The sequence below is a fragment of the Capra hircus genome, chromosome 21 (assembly GCF_001704415.2).
Source record: "Capra hircus breed San Clemente chromosome 21, ASM170441v1, whole genome shotgun sequence".
Lineage (NCBI taxonomy): Eukaryota > Metazoa > Chordata > Mammalia > Artiodactyla > Bovidae > Capra > Capra hircus.
The window spans coordinates 58,524,134-58,547,979 of NC_030828.1; the positions used below are offsets into that span (position 1 = coordinate 58,524,134).

Sequence of the window (23,846 nt, forward strand, 5' to 3'; positions counted from 1 at the left end):
TATTATCTATCTATGTTGTTGTTGTTTACTCAGTCGTGTCCAACTCTTTGTGACCCCATGGACTGCAGCGCGCCAGTTTTCCTGTCCTTCACTGTCTCCCAGAGCTTGCTCAAACTCACGTCCATTGAGTCAATGAGGCCATCCCACCATTTCATCCTCTGTTGCCCCTTCTCCTCCTGCCTCAATCTTTCCCAGCATCAGGGTCTTTTCCAGTGAATCGGCTCTTCACATCAGATGGCCAAAGTATTGGAGGTTCAGCTTCAGCATCAGTCCTTCCAATGAATATTCAGAGTTGATTTCCTTTAGGATTGACTGCTTTGATCTCCTTGCAGTCCAAGGAAATCTCAAGAGTCTTCTCCAACACCACCGTTCGAAAGCATCAGTTCTTCTGTGCTGAGCCTTCTTTATGATCCAACTTTTACATCTGTACATGGCCACTGGAGAAAACATGGCTTTTACTAGATAGATTTTTGTCAGAAAAGTGATGTCTCTGCTTTTAAAAACTCTGTCTAGGTTTGACATAGCTTTATCATTTACCTGTCATTATCTATCTACTATCTGTCTATTGATCTATCATCTATCTATGTATCCATCTCTATATCTCTCATTGTCTATCAACCTATCCATCTACCATCTATGTAGGTATCTATCTTTCTGTGTATCTACCATCTTTAACTGATTGGAATTGGTTCATGTAATTTTGTTGGCTGGCAAGTCCCAAATCTGTAGAGCTGATGTCCTAGTTTGAGGGCCATCAGACAAGTAAATTCTCCCTTCCCAGGGGACGGTCAGTTTTTTGTTCTATTCAGTTGTTGTTCAGTCACTCAGTCGTGTCCGACTCCTTGCAACCCCATGGACTGCAGCATGCCAGGCCTCCCTGCCTTTCACCATCTCCCGGAGCTGCTCAGACTCATGTCCATTGAGTCGGTGATGCCACCCAACCATCAAGTCCTCTGTCGTCCCCTTCTCCTCCTGCCTGTTCTACTCAGGGTTTCGGTGAATTGAATGAGGCCCACTCACATTATGGAGAGCAATCTGCTTTAATTCATTTAAATGTTAATTTCATCCAAAACACACATGCAAACACTCAGAATAATGTCTGGGCACCAAATGACCGGGCACTCACTCCATGGACCAACCAAGTGGAGATGTAATCTGAGGTTACCACCAAACGCATGGGATCATAGCTCAGGCTTCTCTTTGTAAGCATTTGGCTTCTGACTATGAGAGAGAGGCTAAAATCACACTAATCCTTCCTCAAGGAAACTATAAATGCTGGCTAAGATATAAACTATAGATGGTTAAAGGTACTGGAGAACAGTGTAGGAGCTTGAGGTAAGGACAGGGAGAAGATTCCAGAGAGAAAGGAAGTGTGTTGCAGTGAAGCAGCATTTGCTTCTGGTTCTTCTCTCTAGGACTTTGGCTGATTTCCAGTCTAGGGCACAGAAGTGGGCAAACACAGTGGCTTAGAGCCTATAACACTGTCACTAGGCTGAGGAAACAAAGAGGAGAGTTCAGAAGCAACAAGAAGTTAGGATGCGAGGGACCAGTTATCTAGAAAATTAAAACCCACAAGGAAGTGAATTCAGCGTTCTGCACACAATTTCCCTTCAAGGAATTTTCTGCCTGTCCTCCATGGGTCACACCATTTCCCCTCTGTCCATGGGATTCTCCAGACAGAAATACTGGAGCAGTGAATGCATGGGATACTGAATAATCAGACAGAAGTTGCCTGCTAAAACAACAGAGGTTTCAGCAGGCTCATGGTATTCAGGGGACAAGAACTGGTATGTGAATTTGTGAAGGGGGCAGTGGAGACCTCCTTATTAGGTGGGGGAAGGCCAAATAAACCAGACCTCAAAGGACACTGAAACCCAATCTTGACTCTTCGAGAGAATCTTTCTGTCCTCTCTCTGCCCAAAGGAAGAAAATAAAATATTCCCTTGAGAAAGAAAATAGTCACCACTACCTAATTTTTGATATACATTGTTTGGCATCTAATAAAAACAACCAGGCATAACAAATAACAGAAAAAAATAGTTGAAGATGAAGAGGAAAAATAGAGAATAAACATTCACAGGTATCTAGATATTGGAGCTATCAAGCAGACTTTCACCGTGATTATTCTGTATAATGAAATAGAAGAAAAGACAGACATGGAATCCACAAAAAGAATCTAATTAAAATTCTAGTATTAAAAATAAAACAACTTCAGTTAAGAGTTCAGTAGAGGTATTCAATAGCAGTCCAAACAGAGGAAAAGAGAGGAGTGAGAGATGGGCAAACAGAAAATATTCATATTAAGCCTAGAGAGAAAAAAAGAACAGAAAATGCAGAAAAGCACATAAGAGACACATGAGACAGGATGAAAACATCTAATACATGCATAATTGTGGCCCCAGAAAAAGAAGAAAAATTTGGAATAAAAGCAATTTTTAAAGAGAGAATTTCTGAGAATTCTTCAAAACAGACATCAAATTGCATATTCTAGAAGTTACATGAACCACAAACAGGATTAGTACAAGAAAAACTGCACACAGAGACATCAGTTTAAAACAGTTGAAAGACCAAAAAAAAAAAAAAAAAAAAGAGAGAGAGAGAGAGAGAAGAAATTTAAGCAGCCAGAGGGGAAAAAATTCATTACCTTCAAAGGATTATAAAAATTATAGATAGCTTTTCAGCCAAAAATATGAAAGTCAAATATAATGGAATGACATCTTTTCAGCACTGAAAAAAAATCTGCTTACTTAATACCCAGTGAAATTATCCTTCAAGAAAGAAGGCAAAATAAAGGTGCTTTCATGTGAATTAGTCTGGTTTCTTGATCAGGAAAAAAGGCACTGCACGTGTTTTTGTAATAAAGGGTTTTATTCTAGGAACTGGGGCTCTCAGGGGTATGGGTGGATTGGATGAGGGGATGCAGTTCTGGAAGGCTGCAGCTGGGGAAACAGAGTCACCAACCTCTTCAGCCTAAAATACTGAAGTGGCCTGTGTTCAGTCGTGTCTGACTCCTTGTGATTCCATGGGCTGTAACCCACCTGGCTTCTCTGTCCATGGGATCACCCAGGCAAGAATCCTGGAGTGGGTTGCCATTTCCTTCTCCAGAGGATATTTCCTGACCCAGGGACCGAACCTATGTCTCCTGCATTGGCAGGCAGGGTGATAGACAGTGGCTTTTATGATATTTTCCCCACAGGATCCTGTGTATCCTTGCAGGCTGCACATGGCCAGGGCCTTAGTTCCAGCACTCAAGGCCTATTTACCTACAACCCAGGGCAAAATAAGTGTAGCTGGCACTCTAAGGCATGGCAGAGATGGTTCAAGACCTACCAAAAAGAAAATGATAAGATCTTTAAAAATATAAATTTTAGGTGGCTGTTGACTTACCTTGAAAATGATCAGGTTCTTCATCCACTTATGGTTACTGGGGTAAGGGGGAGGGGGAGGGAGAGAGAGCTTGGGAGTTTGGGATGGAACTGTGCATATTTCTATATTTAAAATAGATAACCAGCAGGGATCTACGACACAGCACAGGGAACGCTGCTCAATATTCTGTAATAACCTAAGTGGGAAAAGAATCTGAAAAAGAACAGATACATGTATGTGTGTATCTGAATCACTTTGCTGTACACCTGAAATGAACACATCATTTTTAGTCAACCATATTCCCATATGACATAAGAATTTTAAAAAAGAAAATGATCATGCTCTTCTAGATGGTTCGAAGTCTGGTTTGGAGTCTAAATCCATCTGGAACCTGCACTTGGGGAGAAACATACCCAATTCACAGGTGATTGGAAGTGACAGCTTAAGAAGGGAGTGAAGAAGCAGCCCAGTGAATGATCACCAACAATGATGTTTCTAGAGAAAACTCACAGGGCTCTCACCCACGCATGCCTCTGCAGTCTCAGCCCTTATTCCTGGGCCAGCGGCTCCCTCTGGGTGCCACGGTACTGTCACAGCCAATGTCCCCCCACAGCAAATGTCCCTGCAGCAAGAGCCGTCTCGCCCTCCAGGCGGATTCCCTGGGCAAAGTCCCTGAAGGCTCTCCACGCACACCTTTGGGTTCTAGGGATGTTCTACCTACGTGGTTTCACTGGGAGGGGTTACATCGCACACCTGGACCAGTGGTCACCTGAGGGATGTGGACATACCCTAGAGCTGACCTATGCTCTGTGGGAATAAAGGGCAACCTTGAGAGCTGGGGCAGCCAAGAGAAGAGGGTGGGGATAAAACCACTGTTCATTGAGCACCTACTGTATGCTGCTGCTGCTGCTAAGTCACTTCAGTCGTGTCCAACTCTGCGCGACCCCACAGACTGCAGCCCACCAGGTTCCTCATCCACAGGATCCTCCAGGCAAGAATGTTGGAGTGGGCTGCCATTCCTTCTCCACCTGCTGTATAACCGGTGCTTAATGCTTTGCACTCATGACCCCATTTGATGTTCACAATTCTGTTTTTTTAAAATGGATATAACAGTATTTGAGTTATCTATTTCTTATTTTAAAATAAGTATTTTATTTATAAATATTTATATTTATAGCATTTCACTGCCTCAGCAGTGAAATAAATATAAATAAATACCTATTTATTTCTGACTGTGCTGAGGCTTTGCTGCTGCATGGCTTTTCGCCAGTTGCCCTGAGCCAGGGTTACTCTTCATTGTGGCGGGTGGGTTTCTCACGGTGGTGGCTTCTCCTTGCAGAGCACAGGCCCTGGAGTGCACGGGCTTCAGTAGTTGAGGCACATGGGTTCAGTAGTTGCAGCTCCCGGAGTCTAGAGCACAGACTCAGTAGTTATGGTGAACGGGATTAGTTGCTCCATGGCAAGCGGGATCTTCCTGGATTAGGGGTCAAACCCATGTCTCCTGCATTGGCAGGCAGGTTCTCCACCCCTGAGCAACCAGGGACGCCCTGTACATTGGGCTTTGTGTTTTCCATTGTGCCCAAGAGGCTGAGGCACAGGCAGATCAAGCATCTTGTCCAGGGTTGTCCAGCCAGGGGGAAGTAGCAAGAATTCACTCATGTCCAGAAGTCTGCCTCAACTGGTCTCCCAAGGAAAGGTGAAAAGAGAAGATGGTAGAGAGAGTGGGATGTCTGCCCAGCTTGAAAGGGAGTGGATTCCCTTCCACTAAACCCTCGCATGGGACTCTGTGTGTCCTTACACCACGTCCTTCATCAGGCTCTTTCCTTCTCACCTCTGAGGCTTTGCCTCAAAATTTCACCAGGTGGCATACCTCCCGCCTCACAGTGTTCCATTAGTAAACGTGTTTCGCTGCTTCCTTTGTGTCAGTCCCAGACTCAGGTAACGGCTCTAAACAGATGAAAGGGAGCGTCTCTGTTCTCCAGGCATGCTTCTGGGTCTTTCCCTGTAACGTTTCCCCCAAAGGCTCCTGCTCACGGGGTTTCCCCCTCCTTCCCTTCTCCAGCCTAGGGGGTCAGGTCCTTGCAGTATTGGAGCCAAGGAGGTGTGTTTGGGTAACTTTCATGTTGTTCTCCTGGCAGGTGAAAGTGAAGTGAAGTTGCTCAGTCATGTCAGACTCTTTGTGACACCATGGACTGTAGCCCACCAGGCTCTTCCATCCCAGGGATTTTCCAGGCAAGAGTACTGGAGTGGCTTGCCATTTCCTTCTCCAGGGGATCTTTCTGACCCAGGGATTGAACCCAGGTCTCTCGCGTTGTAGGCAGATGCTTTACCATCTGAGCCACCAGGGAAGTCCAGGAGGTGTGCCCTAGAGGTGAAGCATACGGGCTCTGGAGCTGGACAGCCTGGTTCAACTCCAGGTTCTGCCAGGGCTAGCAAACCATGCCTCAGTTTCCCCACCTGGAAGAGGGATGCAGAGCAGAACTACTTCTCATGATTTCAGGGGGGCAACTAATAAATTTACTGATATCTGTCAATTGCCTATAATGCTGTTTAATCCATAATGTTGAATGCACAGTGGGCACTGGACACAGAGGGGGCTGACTTGAAAGGCTGGTCAACGGTTCTGTGATCACCAAGCCTAGACTGGAGCAGAGAGTTAATAAATATCTCTAGACCCCTGGCCGCCTTGGTCTCAATTCAGAGCCTCTTCTCCAGTAGAGCGGATTGGATTCCACTTGTTGTAGTTTCCTGGGTAGGAAGGCTAAAAGGGAGCACACAACACGCTCGGCTGAAATTCAGCTTCATCCCTGGGTGCTCCGCTCAGTCACCATCAAGGGTCCTTCACGTGCATCAGACTTTCCTGGGTGCATTCTCACCCACAGAGAACTCATCCTCACTGCTGTCTCTCTCTAGGGCAGCAGTCCCCAACCTTTTTGGTACCAGGGACCAGTTTTGTGGAAGATAAAGTTTCATGGTGCTGGGGATGTTCTCAAGCACATTACATTTATTGTGCACTTTGTTTCTAGGATTATTGCTGGTTCCACCTCAGATCAGAAGGCATTAGGTCCTGGAGGTTGGACCCTCTGCTCTAGTGCTTATTTTATTTACCTGTTTCCTTTCCGCCCCTGGAATGTAAGCCCCATGAGGGCAGGGCTTATTGTCTGCTTTTTTCACTGCCCTATTCCCAGTGCCTAACAGTACCCGGCACTTAGCACATAGTAGGTGTTCAGTAAATCTGTGTTGAGGCAGAGCACGTGTTTGTCTCCATATGGTGCATCTAGCCCACATGATGGCCACCTCCATACTTTAATTTCTTTAAACTTAAAAGTTTCTTTCTTTATTTCTGCAAGAGCCAATTCCAGTGTTGAAAAGGATTTTGGCAGCTCTTCAAGCTTTTGAAGGTTAACTCTTATTCAGTTTTTAGTTCAAAGCAACAGAGAGGTTTTGTGCTTGGCAGGTGCCAGGACATGAGGCGGGCCTCCTGGGATCCCCTCCTTTCTAATAAGAGAAGTATGGTCCACAGAGGCAGGCAGCGCAGGGTGGAGAGGGGTGCAGAGGGCCCAAGGGGGCTGGTTGGACATGGGGTCACGTGTGCTGGTGGCCTGGCAGAGGCAGGAGGGGGGATGGGCCAGGACAGGGGACGAGGTGGGAGTGGATTTGGTGCAATGCCTTTTCTGGCTGACTCCTCACACTGGCTTCACTTACCCTGGTCTCATCCACACCCACCTGTCAGGATTCTCCAATCACTGCTTTGTCCACACCCACATCTGCTTACGCACTTGTACAGCCACTCCCCACTGTGGACAAAGGAGTCCACACCCTTTACCCTGGGAACCAAAGCCTCCAACATTAAACTCTGTATCCCTCTCCAGCGTGACTTTCTCCTGTGATCCTATCCAAGCCTTCTATTGCTGTGAAGCTGGTCTTTTCTTTTCTCAGAACATACATTTTCCTTTCTTTTCTCTGGTGGTCTTTGCCCATAACATATCTCCTCCATCCTCTTCCGGACTGTCTTACCCTCTTTCTCTTTATTTCACGCTTCCCTGGCTTTCAAGATCCAATTCAAGTCTTACCTCCTTGGGATGAGGATGGGGGAGTTCTACCACTTGCTCTTGTTGGTACAGCTTTTTCCTAGACATGTACCATCCACAGTCACCCTCCAGGCACCGACTTCACTGTCGGGATGTATTGTCACATGCATGGTACATACATGCAGCTGTGTTGGCATTTCTGAGTTTCCCTACTACTTCCAGACAGATGCCTTTTTAAGACTGGAGGGGCACACTTGTGGGGTGGGCCTGCTCACCCCCAAAAGGATGCATCATTGCTTAGATGCAAATTCATCCCACTGATCAAGATTGCACCATAAGCCCACTGTCTCACCAGGCCATATTGATTTTTCCACTTTCTTTGATCTGGAGATGTCCTTGGACACTTGACTTCTGTTTCTGGATTTTATTTTAATTGGCCCATCCTCGCACCCCCTTCTTTTCATAGAACATGACTTACAGCTCCTGCCCTGCTTCAATCTCCCCTCAAGGTGAACTAACTTCTGACATCCAGGCAATGATATTTCAGGTTGACATCACTTCACTATATAGCCAAGATGGGTCACCAAGCAGCGAGAGATTCACTTACTCCTCCTGATGTCCTTTGTGCCTTTTCCTAGGACTTTTGCCCTAAGGACACTCAGGAAGGATCAGCAGCAGTAGCAGCCTTGGTGGACGACTCCAGGGAGGCTATAACCCTAGGCTGTTCTCATCGCCAACTTTCTAGCCACAGCTGACTCCAGATTGGAGGGGACAGTCGAGTGAATGACTGACCTCTGCTCTGGGTGCTCAACGCCCTCTTGTAAGCATCACTCCTCACTGTTCACAAAACCCAGGGGCAACTTTATTAGCATCTTTGCACACTGTTTCACTGGTCCTCACAGCAGCCCTGAGATGCAGGTTGGTGCTGGCCCTCCTGTTTTTTAAAAAAGGGACAAGACACCCCCTGGCCTCCCACGATGGTCACCCAGCAGCTGGGTTGACAACTTTTCCCAGGAAGAGTGGGCTCTCGGTGGTCACCTCCCAAAGGAGCAGGAGGAAAGGCCGGTTGAAATGGGCGTGTGGGGCTGACGTCACGTTCAGAGACCGAGGCTGGGAGAGGAGGCCGGAGGCCACAGCTGCCTCGGTTCCCCGCTCAGTCACATCCACTGTCGCCTTGTGTGACACCTAGAAGGAGGGCAGAGGGGCAAAGACAGCATGGGGTCAGGGCGCTTCAAGGGGGCGAGGCCACCTACTGCGGCAGAGGGAGATGGAGGCGGAGTTACCCCACTCAGGCCCCGCCCTCCCAGGAAGCAACTCCTGCCTTTATTTCATTTGCTTCCTTCACAGGTTCCTCTGCCTCCGTCATCTCCTGGGGTGTCACCCTGGCCATGCTGTTTGCTCTTTGAAGGAGAGACAGATAGGCCTGAACGGGGCTGAGGGCTGCACGAGCATGCGTTATTTGCTCAGTCGTGTCCAACCCCATGGACTGCAGCCCAAGGGGATCTTCTGTCCATGGGATTCTCCAGGCAAGAATACTGGAGGGGGTTGCCATTTCCTTCTCCAGGGGGTCTTCCTGATCCGGGGACGGATTCTGCATTGGCAGGTGGATTCTTTACCACTGCACCACATGGGAAGCCTGCTCAAGCATGCACCCATCAGTCTGTAAAAACCCAACAGCCACTTTTAGGAGCATTTCCTAAGCGCTCCGGTGTACGTGACACAGGCTGGAGACTCATTTTCTGCTACGAGCTGCGCTTGTTCTTGCTAAGTCTCAGTTTTCTCATCGTTAAAATGGCTTGCTCCGCCTAAGTCAATGGTTTCCAAAATGAGCTCAGCAAAACCAGGTTGTCTGATGTGCCAAGCACTCTACTGGGCTCCATGAAAAGAATTCTGCTCTTCACTGTTTACAATAGCTAGGACATGGAAGCAACCTAGATGTCCATCAGCAGATGAATGGATAAGGAAGTTGTGGTATGCATACACAATGGAATTTTACTCAGCTATAAAAAAGAACACTGAGTCAGTTCTAATGAGGTGAACGAAACTGGAGCCTGTTATACAGAGTAAAGTAAGTCAGAAAGAGAAACATCAATACAGTATATTAACACATATGTGGAATTTAGAAAGATAGTAAAAATGTAAACAAAACTTTTGGACTGTGTGGGAGAAGGTGAGGGTGGGATGATTTGAAAGAATAGCTTTGAAACATGTATATTACCATATGTAAAATAGATGACCAGTGCAAGTTCAATGCAAGAAGCAGGGCACTCAAAGTTGGTGCTCTGGGACAACCCAGAAGGATAAGATGCGGAGGGAGGTGGGAGGGGGTTTCAGGATGGGGGGACATATGTGCACCCATGGCTGAGTCATGTCGATGTGTGGTGAGCACCACCACAATGTTGTAAAATAATTAGCCTCCAATTAAAATAAACTAATTAATTTTTTAAAAAAAGAATTCTGCTCTTTTAAAACCTTGTACCTGTGTGCTAAGTCACGTCAGACTCTTTGCAACCCTATGGGCTGTAGCCCACCAGGCTCCTCTGTCCATGGGATTGTTCAGGCAACAATACTGGAGTGGGTTGCCATTTTCTCCGCCAGGGGATCTTCCCAACCCAGGAATTGAACTCACATCTCTTACGTTTCTTGCATTGGCAAGCAGGTTCTTTACCACTAGTGCCACCTGGGAAGCCCTTTGAAGCCTGATTTTCACACAACTCCTTAAGAAAGTTTCTGAGGCTTTAAATTTAATGAAATTGAAAACGTTGGCCTTGACAATCTCTTTCATTTCTAAAAAGATTTGTAAAGAGATAACTCTAACAACAAAAGTTACCGGAAAATAAATCCTTTAAAAGGTTAAATTATTCCTTTTTCCTCTTGTTTGCTCTCTCCATGATGGGCAGGTACACATACACACACACACACACACTCAGAACCCTGTCTTTGTTCCCTAGTTTCATGTTCCAAATCTCAGCTGCTCTTTCCGAAATTGAAGACAGTATACTTTCTTTATGAAATTCCAAGCAAAGACTAAACTAATAATTAATGACTCTACCTTAGGAAGGTAATGGAAGAACAGAAGGGACTTTCTGGTCTTCCCGCTTATGGAAAATTGCATTCTTCTTCTCAAATATGAACTCTCCCTTCCTGTAGGCTGTCATCAGCCCCGGCCCGTGCCTGTGGCCTGCAGTTCTTCTTGCGAGAGAACATGAGCCCACCCCGCTGACGGCTGTCTTAACTGTGGGATTCGTCTTAGTCAATGAGTGGCCTTGACAGAGGCCATGAGTGAGGAGAAATGCTAAGAGACATTGCATGTTTTCTCTGTTTTTTCCCCGCTGCAACAAGAATGACATGTCCCACACAGAAGCCTTTCTTTTAACCTACATTCTAGAATGAAGAAGACATGCAAAGTAGATTTGCAGCGAGATGTAGCGATACACCTCTGATATGTCACATGGACAGGTAATAAACCTCTGTTATAAGAAGACACTGAGAGTTGGGGATTGTTTGTTACTATAGCAGAGCTGATGGATACACTTCCTGTTCATGCCCACTACTCTCTACAGTTGTAACAAAGGTAGATAGAATCTCACTGGCTGCCTTTGGAGGAAGTTTAAAGGATGAAAAGAAGGCTGGTCCCACCCCTGGGGAAATTCTGGCTCCATGGATGGGCGTCTACTCTATTCGAGACTCTGTTGCTTCTTTGAAACACATAGAAGTCTAGAAGAAAGGGGAGTAAAAGGGGAGCTGCCATGGAAAGAAGCCTTAAAGATTGTGATATTAAGGAATCAGAAAAGAAAAAAAGGAGCATTTGACTCTCAAATGAACCTTATGTCAAAGGAGAACATACCCTCCCTCTCCCAGCCAACACACACACCCACATACACCACCTTACCCTGGAGATGGTTCTGTTGAGCTGCCCAGTGATTCCTGAGTAGTCAGCTTCTGAGTTGAATAAGCCAGTGAGACCAATATGGGGAAGTATCTCCTCCAGGTTATATGTTCCAGAAATGGAAAACTTTGGCAGATGCAAATCCAGCAGGCTGGGGAGAGAATCAGATGGAGAAGCTCTGCTGTCTCATTATACAGGCTGCTCTTGCCCTGTGTGTGGGCAGCCTGAACTTTGGGAGGGAGATGTGCTCCCCAGGGTGGGGGAATCAGGCTTCTCATGATACCACCTACTATGCCAGAAGATCCCCCAATCCAGAACCCTCTTTCCTTCAGACCACAGAGTATCCTGTCTGGATCTAAGAAGACTCCTGGCCCAGCCATAGGTCTTCCTCTTTGTCACGTTTCTGGAGGACTCTCTTGGTGCTAGACATTGGGTTAGGTTTCTAAGGCTTCGCTGATTAAAGTCACAGAGTAACCATGGAAGGTAAATGCTGTTAACATTGCCCCACCTCCATATCTGATTCACGAGCAAGTTCTGTTGGCTCAGTTTCTGAACTATATCCTAAACCCATCTACTGGCAACCCTTTAATAAAGCTCCACCATCTCTCACCTATCTGGACTTCAGGGGCTGTTGAAGATCTGCTGAGAGACCCTGCACGTGAAGTGATGTCATGAGTCCAGGGTAACTCTCTCCTGTTACTGCCATGCGTTTGCCATCAGATAGTCTTATTCCTAGTGTTATATTCACGAGTTTCCTTTGACCCAGAGAATTCTGTCCCTTTCTTCCTGGGATTATTCATCTCTGAAATTATTGTTTGATAGTGGACATGACACCTGCAAGCTTGGTTTAATTACCAGCCAGCTTGGAAACTTGTCCCTCAAATAAATTCAAATTAGAGATGTTAATTCAAATTACTTTTTATTGGTTTAACTCTTGGGCCAATATGAGGGTACAGATGTCTAACTGAAGTGGGAGGTAGTGGGTGGGAAGTCAGTGAGTTGAACAGTGATAAAAAGGAAGCAAATGTGGAGGACAGAAAGCAATCGAGTATGGCAGAAATTACACTGGCCAATTTTTGAGCCTACCAGACACAATTTTCACAGGCAGCATTTGGAAGGCAGGTCCCGCCATGGAGCGGGGTTTGAGTACAGCCTAGCTGAGCAGTGTCTTTTAGAGAGCCCAACATAAGAGTAGGTGTTCAATCAATGTAAATAAAGAAATGGAGTTATCAGAAAGCACAGTTCCCCTGGGCAGATCAGCCTTTCTCATAACTGAATAAAGGGAAACCTGCTGTGCTGCTGCTGAGTCGCTGCAGTCATGTCCGACTATGTGCGACCCCAGAGACAGCAGCCCACCAGGCTCCCCCGTCCCTGGGATTCTCCAGGCAAGAACACTGGAGTGGGTTGCCATTTCCTTCTCCAATGCATGAAAGTGAAAAGTGAAAGTGAAGTTGCTCAGTCATGTCTGACTCCTAGCGACCCCATGGACTGCAGCCCACCAGGCTCCTCTGTCCATGGGATTTTCCAGGCAAGAGTACTGGAGTGGGGTGCCGTTGCCTTCTGTGAAAGAGAAACCTGGCAGCTTGAATTTTCCATGTCTGGAAGCCCATTCAAATGTCACCACAATACTGTAACTCTCTGGCACAACACACGGTATCAGGGAACAACTGAGGTTTAGATGAAACCAACTAGGTTGGTTTTGATTTTTGAAGGTCAAAGTGGGAGGTCAAAACAGACCCTTCTTAAGAAAAAAAAAATCTACTGGTCTAGAAGATTCTATGGTATTTCCTCCTGTGATGGGGGAAAAGGCAGGTTCATCCCAGGGAGCTTGAGAATATGGGGCTGAAATCAAACTGACCAAAGCTGTGTAGATTCACAGACAACAGGAATAATACTTTAAATCCCGGCCTCTGTCCTTGACTTGTATCTTTTATTTGGTGCTTGAATCTCTACCCAAACACAAAACACCATTTCTCTATCCTTGGTACCTGTGCCATTAGGGTGCTGAGAGAAAGCTCCCATGGGGATGAAGGTGACTGACATCTATCAGGTAGTGATGGTGGATTTAAGAGGTTTAGTCTATACCCCATCCCTTTGAAGCCAGTGAATGTTCTGACCAATAGAATATGGCAGAAATGACATTGGCTAACTTCCAAAACTAGGCCTTAAAAGAGCGGGAGCCTTCACTTCCTGCCTTTCAGAATGCTCCCTCTTGGATCCTTGGGCTGTCATATAGCAATATCAACTGTGCTGAGCTGCTGTGCAGAAGCCCAAGCTAGCCTCATGGAGATGCTACATGGAGAGAGAGATGCCTGCTAAGCTCTTAGCTCAGATAGCCAGTCAACCCAGGCTCTAGACATTCAAGTAGGGGAAACTTCAATGCTCCACTTCTGGCCACTATCTGACTCCGTCTATGAGAGACCTAAGTGAAAACTGCCCAGCTGAACCGAGTCCACCCACAGAATCAAGAGAGATACTAGATGGGTGTTTCTCAAGCTATTCTTTTGGGGGTGGATTGTTATGCAGCAAGAGGTAATTAGAACTTGAGGCCAGATTTTATCCAGAGTACCCAATAAAGGAAGATACATCTCAAGAATGGGTTAGTTGGAGTATGTGGTCTAAGGAAACCAAAAAAGGCTAAAACCACTATGAGAAAAACCACAAACCGAAAAGCAAGTGAGAGAGAAGGGGATAGGTAGAGTTTCCCCAAACTGGCAATCGACATTTTTGTTTTTACAATGTTCTTCTTGGTATTTAGCTTCTTTAAGGAATGTTTTAACTAAGAAAGAGCCACTCTTAAGAAACACCCACTGTTCTTGTGGATCATAATTATTCTTAATATTGAAGAATTGTCCTCGATCTGATTTGTTACGTACACTTAGCTGTCTTCTGGTAGTAAATTATTATCTGGAGAAAAAGACAAGAGGAAAAGCAGAAAGATGTCCAGGAAGGGGTAAACATGATTAATACCCAGTGAGCCCTTCTCCTGCACCAGGTACCACTTTCATATTCTATACGTATTAACTTGATTAATCCTCCAAGCAACCCAGTGTGGTGGTTATAATGGCCCCATTTTACATTTGAGAAAATCTGAGACCCACACCCTGGAGAAGGGCATGGCAACCCACTCCAGTATTCTTGCCTGGAGAATTCCATGGACAGAGGAGCCGGGTGGGCTACAGTCCATGGGGTCACAAAGAGTTGGACATGACTGAGCGACTAAGAACTGAGACCCACATGGCAAGAATTGCCCAAGATCACATAGTTGGTTAGCTGGCAGTGCAGAGAGCCAAGCTAGGGCTTAGGATCTTGCAATTGGAGTTGATCAAAACCTGCTGGTTTCTCATACAAAGTTAGCCAGAGTCCTTCCACTCTGGCACTTACCTGGGGAGGAGCAATTTATCCCATTTCTTCAGGGTCTCTGGCTGCAGAGCAGCCTCCACCTGCGCCATCTTTCCTGGGTCAGGGAGGATCAGCAGGGCCTGGGCATTTCCACTGTATTCCAGCTGCAGGACAGTGCAGGCCACCTCCTGGTCATAGAGGAACCTATGCATTTCCTTCTGGTGCATCATGGGGATGCGGAGAGAGGTCCTCCCATCCACAAAGAAGCTCTCTTGCTTCTGGGTCTGGTAACGATTGAAAGGATGCTTCCACTTGGCTTAGGATACAAAACCCACAAAACCATGAGAAGACATTCTAAAAGGGCAAGCCTGGGGAGACATACACTAAGCCACGCTGGTTAGAGATGCAGAGTCTCTCACAGTCCTGTCCATGCGTGCAGTACTTTCTTTCTACTTACCATCTCCACCCACAGTCATCTCCTGACTTGACCTCCTGAAAACACTGGTCTTGGTGATGGGCGAGGGGCTGGCTCATCCTGTCCCTCATGCCCTCCCCCAATTGGGCATGATTCTGTCTCCAAAGTTACCACTTTATTTTGAGGCCACTATCTGACTTTGAGTCGTTTCAGGAATCTCCTGTTGTCTCTGTTCTACCCCTATTCTCCTCCAAATCATTTTCCAGATTGTAGCCAGACTGAACTTGCACCAGTCTGATTAAATTTGTTTCTTTCTAGAAAGTGCAATGGTAACTCTTTTCCTTGGACCTTTTCACATAGTGTATTTCAACTTGAACCCTCTTCCATTCATTTCTCCCATAGTCTCTTTGCCTGAGTATGTCTAACTCATCCTGTGTGTCTTAGCTTAGATGACTTCTCTTCCAGGAAGCCTTCCCTCGCTCTTTGAATCTGGAAAATTGTATCTCCCAAGAACTCCAGTGCACCCGTATCTATCCAGAAGAGTATCACTTTCCTGCTGAGTAGTAGTTGTGCTTTTACTTACTGACAACTCACATGGGACTGTGGCCTACACAAGAATGAGGAAACTGTCTTATTCATATTGTTGTTGTGTAGTAGCCAAGTCGTGTCCAACTTTTTATAACCCTATGGACTGTAACCCATCAGGCTCCTCTCTGAATGGGATTTCCCAGGCAAGAATATTGGAGTGGCTTACCATTTCCTTCTCCAAGGAATCTTCCCAACCCAGAGATTGAAACTTTGTCTTCAGCAGATTTCCCCAAAAGGTAATGAAAGTCCTTGTGATGTAGTTTGTACTTAATGTATGCTTTTGAATGAATGAATAACATTCCTAGAGGCCTTAAACAGAAAGCCAAACTTTACCTTGAAAATCATTCATTCAGCAAATGTCCTTAACCTGAACACATACTTAAACCTGTGTCAGACTCAGGAGAAGCAATAATGATTTAGACTCAGACCCTAATGGTGTGAACCCACGGATGTGAGGAATACACACCAACCCTAGGATACTGGTTGCCTTTAGGGAGGGATGGAAGGAGGAAAATGGAGCCAGGGAAGGATTAAGAAGAAATTGAACTTATCCGCAATATTGCTTTTTAAAAAAACCTGACATGAATGGCAAAATGTTAGTATGTGTTAATTCTAGGTACATGGTGGGTTTTATGTCATTTTCTACATATTTCTGTAGGTTTGAAAAAGGCAATAATATAAAACATAAAATATTTCCCTAATAGTGAATTACTAATAGAAAAGTAAGATTAACTCTAAATTGTATTAAAAAATCAGAGTAAAAGTAGAACAGAAAAAAACATGGCAAAATAAATCAAATATTGATAAATTAAGAAGTAGTGATATAAGACCAAGGCTTCTCTGGTGGCTCAGTGGTACAGAGTTCACCTGCCAACGTGGGAGACGCAGGCTCAATCCCTGGGTTGGGAAGATCCACTGGAGACGCAAATGGCAACCTACTCCAGTATTCTTGCCTAGCAAATCCCATGGACAGAGGAGCCTGGAAGGCTACAGCCCATGGTGTGGCAAGAATCAGACATGACTTAGTGACTAAACAACAATAAAAACAGATAAGACCAGTATTTAAATATAGGGAGGTAACTTCCAGAAGATACAGCTATAGATTTTAGATAGGTGCCTTTTAGGGGCAGGGTTGAAGATGGAGGCGCCTGAGCCAGCCCTCACCTTTAAAGAACATATAATTCAAGAGAACCATGAGAGTGTCTTGGGTGAACTCCTCCAGGCAGTCCACGACCTGCCCGTACGTTTGCCTGCTCACGTAGCCATTAATCTGCTTCCTAGTTGCATCAGAGTTTGTGAAGTTGGCAGAAAAGGCAAAAACTCCATACAGCTCTCTGATGTTGTCCAAAATGTGCTGCTGAGGCTTCAGCTGCATGTCCAGGAACAGAGAGTTGCCTAGTTTCAGTTCCAGTTTGGGGCTGGGTAGGTCAAGGGTGTGGATTAGGCTCTGGAAGCCCCGATGGATGTCGGCTTCTGGGGTCTCAGTGAGGTTGAAGCCGAGGCCCTCCAGGATCTGAGTCCGGGTATCAGCTTGCGCCCCCAAAGAGAGCAGGGCCAGGGTACTGGAGAGGCTCACTGGGGAGAAGAAGATGTTTCCTGGGGTTTCTGCTGCCAGCTGCTTGTACAGACGCAAAGCGAAGCTGGTAAGGGTGGGTGTGATTTTCTGGTAGGCGGGGAAGGACTCTGAGAGCTGACCATGGGGAGCTTCAGGCACCCTCAGGCTCTTATCTCCACGGGCAGGAAAGGGCTGACAGTGGACAGAGGCCAGGATCCCAGCTCCCAGCAGCCACAGCCATGCTGGCCCCATCCTCTGAAAACAAGATGGGAAACAGGTCATCCTCCTTCATAAACAGCCTTGTGTTTACACAGTAAACCCACATCCAGGCTGGATCCCACAGAGATGTCAAGTGGGGCACTGCAGAGGGTGAGGAGGGGGTAAGCTGCTCCAGACACTTTCCCCCAGGGCTTCAGTCACAGCAGAAGCCCCTTCTCAGCTTTATGTATTGATTCATCTACAAGATTTTGTTGATTTTTCTGAGTGATTAACCCCCCTCCCCCCACAAAATAAACTCCAACAACTTCCATGGTCTTTACCCCTTGCCTTCCTCCTCCCTGCCTCCTTTCCTTCCTTCTTCCTTTCTTCCCGTCTTTCCTTTTTCTTTCTACTTTCTAGTCATTCTTTCAATCATTTGTTAACTTTCAAAGACTGGGGTGAGCTTCAATAGTGTAGGACAAAAGTCAGGACACTTTGACAGGAGTGATGCTGGCCTCCCCTGCACTTGGGTGTGGCCTTTAATTAGCATCTTGCCTACTGGAGGGTGTAAGACGCTGCATGGACCTCCTGGCCAGGCTCTCCCAGAAGGAGGCATGCCCTCTTCTTTTCCGGTCTCCATGAGGTGGAGTGTGGATGCGACGATCGGCCTCAGAGACCTTATGGGTGAGGGCAGCTCATGAGGCCGGGCAAAGCCATGGGATGAATGAGGCCTGGGGGCGGGGGGAGAGGAGAGAGATTTTCTCCATCTCTGTTATCTCCAGTAGCTCTTGTCACTTGCAGGGGCTGAAACCTGTATCTTAACTGATGGAGAGATTTAGGAAAGACATCTGCTAAATTGAGTCTCCCACCCACAAATTCAAATGTTGAAGTCCTAATCCTCAGCATATCAGAACGTGGTCTTGTTGGGAAATAGAGTCATTGAGTTATAATTAGTTAATATGAGGTTGTGTGCATTCAGGCTAAGCGGCTTCAGTCACATCCGACTCTTTGCAACCCTACAGGCTGTAGCCCGCTAGGCTCCTCTGTCCATGGGATTCTCCAGGCAAGAATACTAGAGTGGGTTGCCATGTCCTCCTCCAGGGGAATCTTTCTGACCCAGGGATCGAACTTGTGTCTCTTATGTCTCTGAAGCACTAATATGAGGTTGCATGGGCCCTAATCTATATGACTGATGTCCTTATAAAAAGGGGAGCTGAACACAGGGACACACACACAGGGAGAAGGAGATGTAAGGATGAAGGCAGAGATCAATCAGGGTGATGATTCTACACGCCAAGGAACGCCTAAGATTACAGGAGCAAGGAGAGCGGCCTGGATGCCCACCTTGGAGCCTCAGGACCCAGCCTTGCTGACACCTTGATCTTGGATTTCTTGTCCTCAGAACTGTGAGAATCCATTTCTGTTCTGTAAGCCACCCAGTTTGTGGAAGGTTGTTAATGCAGCCTAGGAAACAAATACAATAGCTCCTGTGCTTTAAGGAGCTCATTAATATGACTCCATTAATATCATCCATAGTATCATTAATATCACTCTATTAATATAAAGTGGCCAGAAGAGCTTCATGCCACCCCTAGGGGGTCAAAGTGCTTCGGGGTGAGGAGTGCAGCGTTAGCTCGGGGTGAAGGCTTATCACACACCCGTGTCCACATCCACACAGAGCATGCACTTGGCCCCCCAACCCACACCTTGCTGTCCTCCGTAAGGAGTCCCATCCCCTTGCTCCTTTCAAGACTGACTCTTCTGTTGTCCCATGCCACAGAGGCCATCCACAGCTCACCACCCCATCCTCGTTTGTCTATCCTGATATATTTTAAGTCTTAACACACTATTGACCAGGGGATTTTGCAGAAACCAAATCCTGTTGCTGGTGTTTTGTTATGTAAGTGAATATTGAAATGACTCTGGTCAATAACGTTCCAGTAACAAAAGATGTATCTCTGGTCAGTAAGTTGTTAATCAGCACCTTTAATGCCTTTCACCCAAACCAACGATCTCTGGGCAATTTACATATTTTTGCAGATGTTTTATAGCACCTGGTGCCCTAAAAATCCCATTAAACCCCCAAGGCCAGTTGTTGGGAGGGAAGAATGTAGTCTCATTATTGATTATGTCGAAACACATTTGCTGGTCAAAGTACTGCAGGCAGATCCCCAAGGCCATGTCCTAACCTCTCCATTGCAGCTCAGTATATGGCATCACTGACTCAATGGACATGAATTTGAGTAAGCTCCAGGACTTAGTGATGGACAGGGAGGCCTAGCATGCTGCGGTCCATGGGGTCACAAAGAGCTGGATATGACTGAGTGACTGAACTGAACTGAATTGAACAGGCCCACTTAGTAATGATTCTCATTCATACTGGGAAACAGAACAGCTTAAAAATTGGACTGCCCTTGGAGAAAATTAGAAATACAGCTGTAATAAAACTTTTTTTCAGTTTATTCTTTTTACCCCAGTGAACTCACTACCATTTTCTATTTATTGCACCCCCCCGGACACCCAGACCTGCAGAGTATCTATTTTGCAAAGGACTGAATTGTAAGTCAGAGGGCCTGGGTTTGAATCAAGGCTCTGTAGTTAAATCACCGGGTGACACTGTGTTAAGGAAGCTTTCTGAGCTGCTGGTTGATATTTGCAAAATGCAAATGACAATGCCTACCTCCTGGGGGTGGCATTGCTTAAGGATCATAAGACGTGATATGATGTAAAAAGCACCTGGCATGTAGGAAGCATGCAGTGTTAACTTTCACCCTTTCTACTGAGGCTGGATGTAGTTATACCAAAGTTATTCCTTTATTCCTTTTCCCTAAAGATCTCAGAACAAAATTAAGAATCCCATGAATTAGGTGTAATATCCCTATTTGTTGTTTCTTTTGTGGTGGAGATGGAGATATTGGCTGTATTGGATCACTAGTTCCCAGCCTGTTCTCAGATGCTGTGGGAGGGATCGTGTGCAAAAGCAGGGCTGATATTTTGGATCATCTCAAAGTCTGGAGAAGGAGATGCAACCGCAGTGTGGTGGGAGAGAGGAAGCTCTGGAAATGCTAGAATAGACGCAAGCCAGGAAGCATGGTCTGCCCCACATGCCGGCAGTGCCCCAGCGGAGGAAAACTGCTTCATGTCATTTTGTGGAATCCTTATGAGAACCCAAGACCTCGGTAATATTATCCCTGTTGTACGCATGGGGAAACTGAGTCGCGAGGCCAGACGATCACAAGTGGCAGGAGCATGGGTCAAATCTAGACCAGGGCCCTGAAGCATCCCTGTCATATAATAAAATGTCCCGTAAAGTTGCTACAACCGTGCGATCATTTTGCTTTGGGTTGTATTGCTCTGTTTTCTTGTCTAGCTGTGAGAAATACTGGGAGTTTCTCAAAAGAAATTTAAAGGCCAAGTTATTCATAAAAGGTTGTTTAAAACCTGAAGTTCCCGCTTCAAGACTTAGAAGCAGTACATCATCGCATTTTTCCTTCAGGGAACTCAGTTCTGCCGGTTATTCCGCCAAAGTGAGAAGGAGGGACTGGTTGGGGGTGGTGCGCAGGGGGAGGGAGAGGAGGAGGGAGGGAAAGAGAGAGTGCCGTCACCCCCACCTTCATTTCAGACAGGAGCGTGGTACTCACAGCGAGGTCCCTGGGCTGGGGGCCCTGGGTTTCCAGCACCGCCTGGCCTCCTACCCGCAGGAAAATAGTGCCTGACGATCACGGCAGCCTAGTTAATATTTGTCAGGTCAATTCCCAGAACTGGTATGAAGGCCGGAAGTGACCTTTTCTTTATAGTTTCCGTCCTGCTGGCTTGTCCTGCAGAGGGAATTGAGATCCTGGACCCGGCTTGGTGAGTGAAGACACTCACATAGGGATGTGCCGTCAGGGGGTCGTGATGCGGCAGCTGCTGACTCATTACTGGCGTGTTTGTGTGTTCTGGGCCATGTCTTGTATGAATCACTCTGAATAGGAGGTGTTAACTAAAAGTACTGTGGTGCTCATTCCACAACATGTGGAAATGAAACCATCATCCTGTACACCTCGAATAAATCCTTCATGGACACCCTCTACCTAATGTAACTGAGGCAGGCAGTAGATGCCCCCCACCCCCAGGGTAAGCAGATGGAGTTTCTTCTCTGTGGACTATCCAAGCTCCAAAACTCCAAAATATCAATAGCAGGACCATCAGGAGAGGAGGCTGGGCCTTGCCCAGATAAGAGATAGGAACCACATATTTCTCATTTTCAAAGTCAAGAAAATCTTCCCGACTGGAAAGCTCCTTGGAGGTTAGAAAGGGAGGGGGAGCCACTCCATAGTAAGTGATGTCAGTTACCCACAGTCCTCTTCGATGGAACTCATCTTGACTGAGAGATGCACCGGTACACGTGAGAAGCCCCATCTTCCCAACCCAGGAATTGAACTGGTGTCTCCTGCATTGCAGACAGATTCTTTACCAACTGAGCTATCAGGGAAGCCCAACTACGGGTTCAGAACCAAGCAAACCCAGAAGAAATGCCCCATATAAGTGATTAAAACTGCCACTGTCTCTCTCTCTGTCTACCCATGTCTGCCTACATGTCCTGTTCTCTTTTCCCCAAATAAACACTTTAATTATCTTAGTACTTTCTGTATTTATGGGAATTCTTTTCTGCAGAGCCAAGGGGCCAGGGCCTTGTCACTGACCATTGGTCTAGTGATTAGGAACTCTCTCCCTGCAGCAACCTGACCTCAGTCTCTGACAAGGAACTGAAAACCTGCTTCAAGGCACTGCAGGTTGGGGCCACTAAGGTCAGAACCAGGCCCTCAGCCTCCTCTGTGATCACCTTCCCTCTCTGCCTCTGCCTTGCATCTGCTTGGATACGATCCGAGCCCAAGCGTGGGTCTCCTGGCCTTCTTCCTTTGCTTATGCTTCTGACTCCGCTTCCTCCACATTTTCTAAAACGATCCACCTCATGGTTCCTCTCTTGAGTTAGCTCCTTTACTGAACTACTTTTCCAAGGTACTCTTGTAGCCCATCCCCAGGCCTCTCCTTTCTTGCAGCTTGGGTTTAAGTGATAATGCCAATGGCAAGGCCTTTTCTTGGGCATCTTTGTTAAAAGAATGAAAGTTCTAGCCCTGAAATGACTCCTCTGGTAGTGGATGGGGTTCTTTCGGGCTCACATCATCCCCAGAAGAGCACACTTGGGTTGTGTCCTAAATCCCACCACAGAGGGACTTCTCATGTTTTGAGGGGGCCCAGGTCTCTCTTGTCCAGTCCAAGGCTCCTGGGTCTACTGGTGGCCCCCACGAGGTTCTGTCTTGGTCATGTCATTACGTGGCTCAGGAGTCAGTGCCCCCTGCCCCATTTTTGTCCACCCGTCTCACTCCTGGCCTTATGTTTTCAGCACTGAACCTGGAATTTCTGCCAGAAGAGTTTCATTTCACCATCTGGCCAAGTCTTCTCTGGCTGCTCTGCTGAGTTAACCCATCCAGGCAAGGTCCTGCTGCATGGGTAGCAGTACTGGGTCAGCCTCTTTGGATGTCTTTGCGCCCTTGGCCTCTGGACCTGACTTGTCAAATGTCTGGTTGCCATCAGACTCCTTGATTCTATATGTCCAAGGAGGTTCATAGCCAGCCGGGTAATACCCAAGTCCCAGCCACACACACACATACACACACACACACACCCTATTCTGTGCATGATTGTCCTTTTTTTCCCACATTGCTTTTACTTCCTGTGCGGTAGGGGGCAATAATAACTCTCTCATAGAAGGCTGTTTCAGCTCAGTTGGTTAAGAATCTGCCTGTAATGCAGGAGACCCAGGTTCGATCCCTGGGTCGGGAAGATCCCCTGGCGAAGGAAATGGCAACCCACTCCAGTATTCTTGCCTGGAGAATCCCATGGACAGAGGAGCCTGGGGGGCTACAGTCTGTGGGGTTGCAAGAGCTGGACAGGACAGCAACTGAACTACAGCTACTACTACCAGAAGCTTGCTGTGAAGATGGAAAGAGACCAGGTAAGGGACAGAGAAGATGCTGTCAGCATATTTGGGACTTTCAACCTCTCATTTCTCCCTGGAGCTAGGTGAACATACAGAAGCACCCCCAGGGGTCTGTCCTCTTCCCAGCCTCCTCTCTGTAGTGGGACCTGCCTCTTCCTGGGGCTGCCGGGGGCAGGGGGCAGGGGGCAGAGGGAAAGTACAGATGAGGCGCCATGCTCTAACTGCCGGTTGGGCAGGAAGCAAGGCTGTGAGACAGCCCCCGACTGAAACAGCCCTCCTGCACCTGCTCACCCACTCAGAATTGCTTCTCTGCCTGTGTCAGCCTTGTTCCGGGATAGAAGACACCCTGGCCAAAAATCCCTGGCAGCCCCCCTCAACCCCCTTATGCCGCTCTGTTCCTGGACAGAAGACCAGTGAAGACCCGTCCCCACTCCATTCCCAGACCAAGCTTCTCAGTCCCAGTGGCTCTGACTCACGGC

At 46.8% G+C, this 23,846-nt stretch overlaps 1 protein-coding gene across 2 annotated transcripts; it reads right to left on the reverse strand.

The window, feature by feature from the left end:
• Nucleotides 8,236–21,265, reverse strand: SERPINA11 (serpin family A member 11). 2 transcript variants are annotated; one of them, XM_005695351.3, is made up of 5 exons: nt 21,026–21,265; nt 16,796–17,441; nt 14,671–14,944; nt 11,290–11,437; nt 8,236–8,582 (listed from the first exon to the last, which is right to left on the reverse strand). In XM_005695351.3, the coding sequence occupies exons 2-5, from the start codon at nt 17,436–17,438 to the stop codon at nt 8,379–8,381; spliced, it is 1,269 nt and encodes a 422-aa protein (XP_005695408.2). In that variant the 5' UTR covers nt 17,439–17,441; nt 21,026–21,265; the 3' UTR covers nt 8,236–8,378. The 2 variants fall into 2 exon arrangements, with proteins under 2 accessions (XP_005695408.2, XP_005695409.2); XM_005695352.3 differs by lacking the exon at nt 21,026–21,265 and adding an exon at nt 18,729–18,959.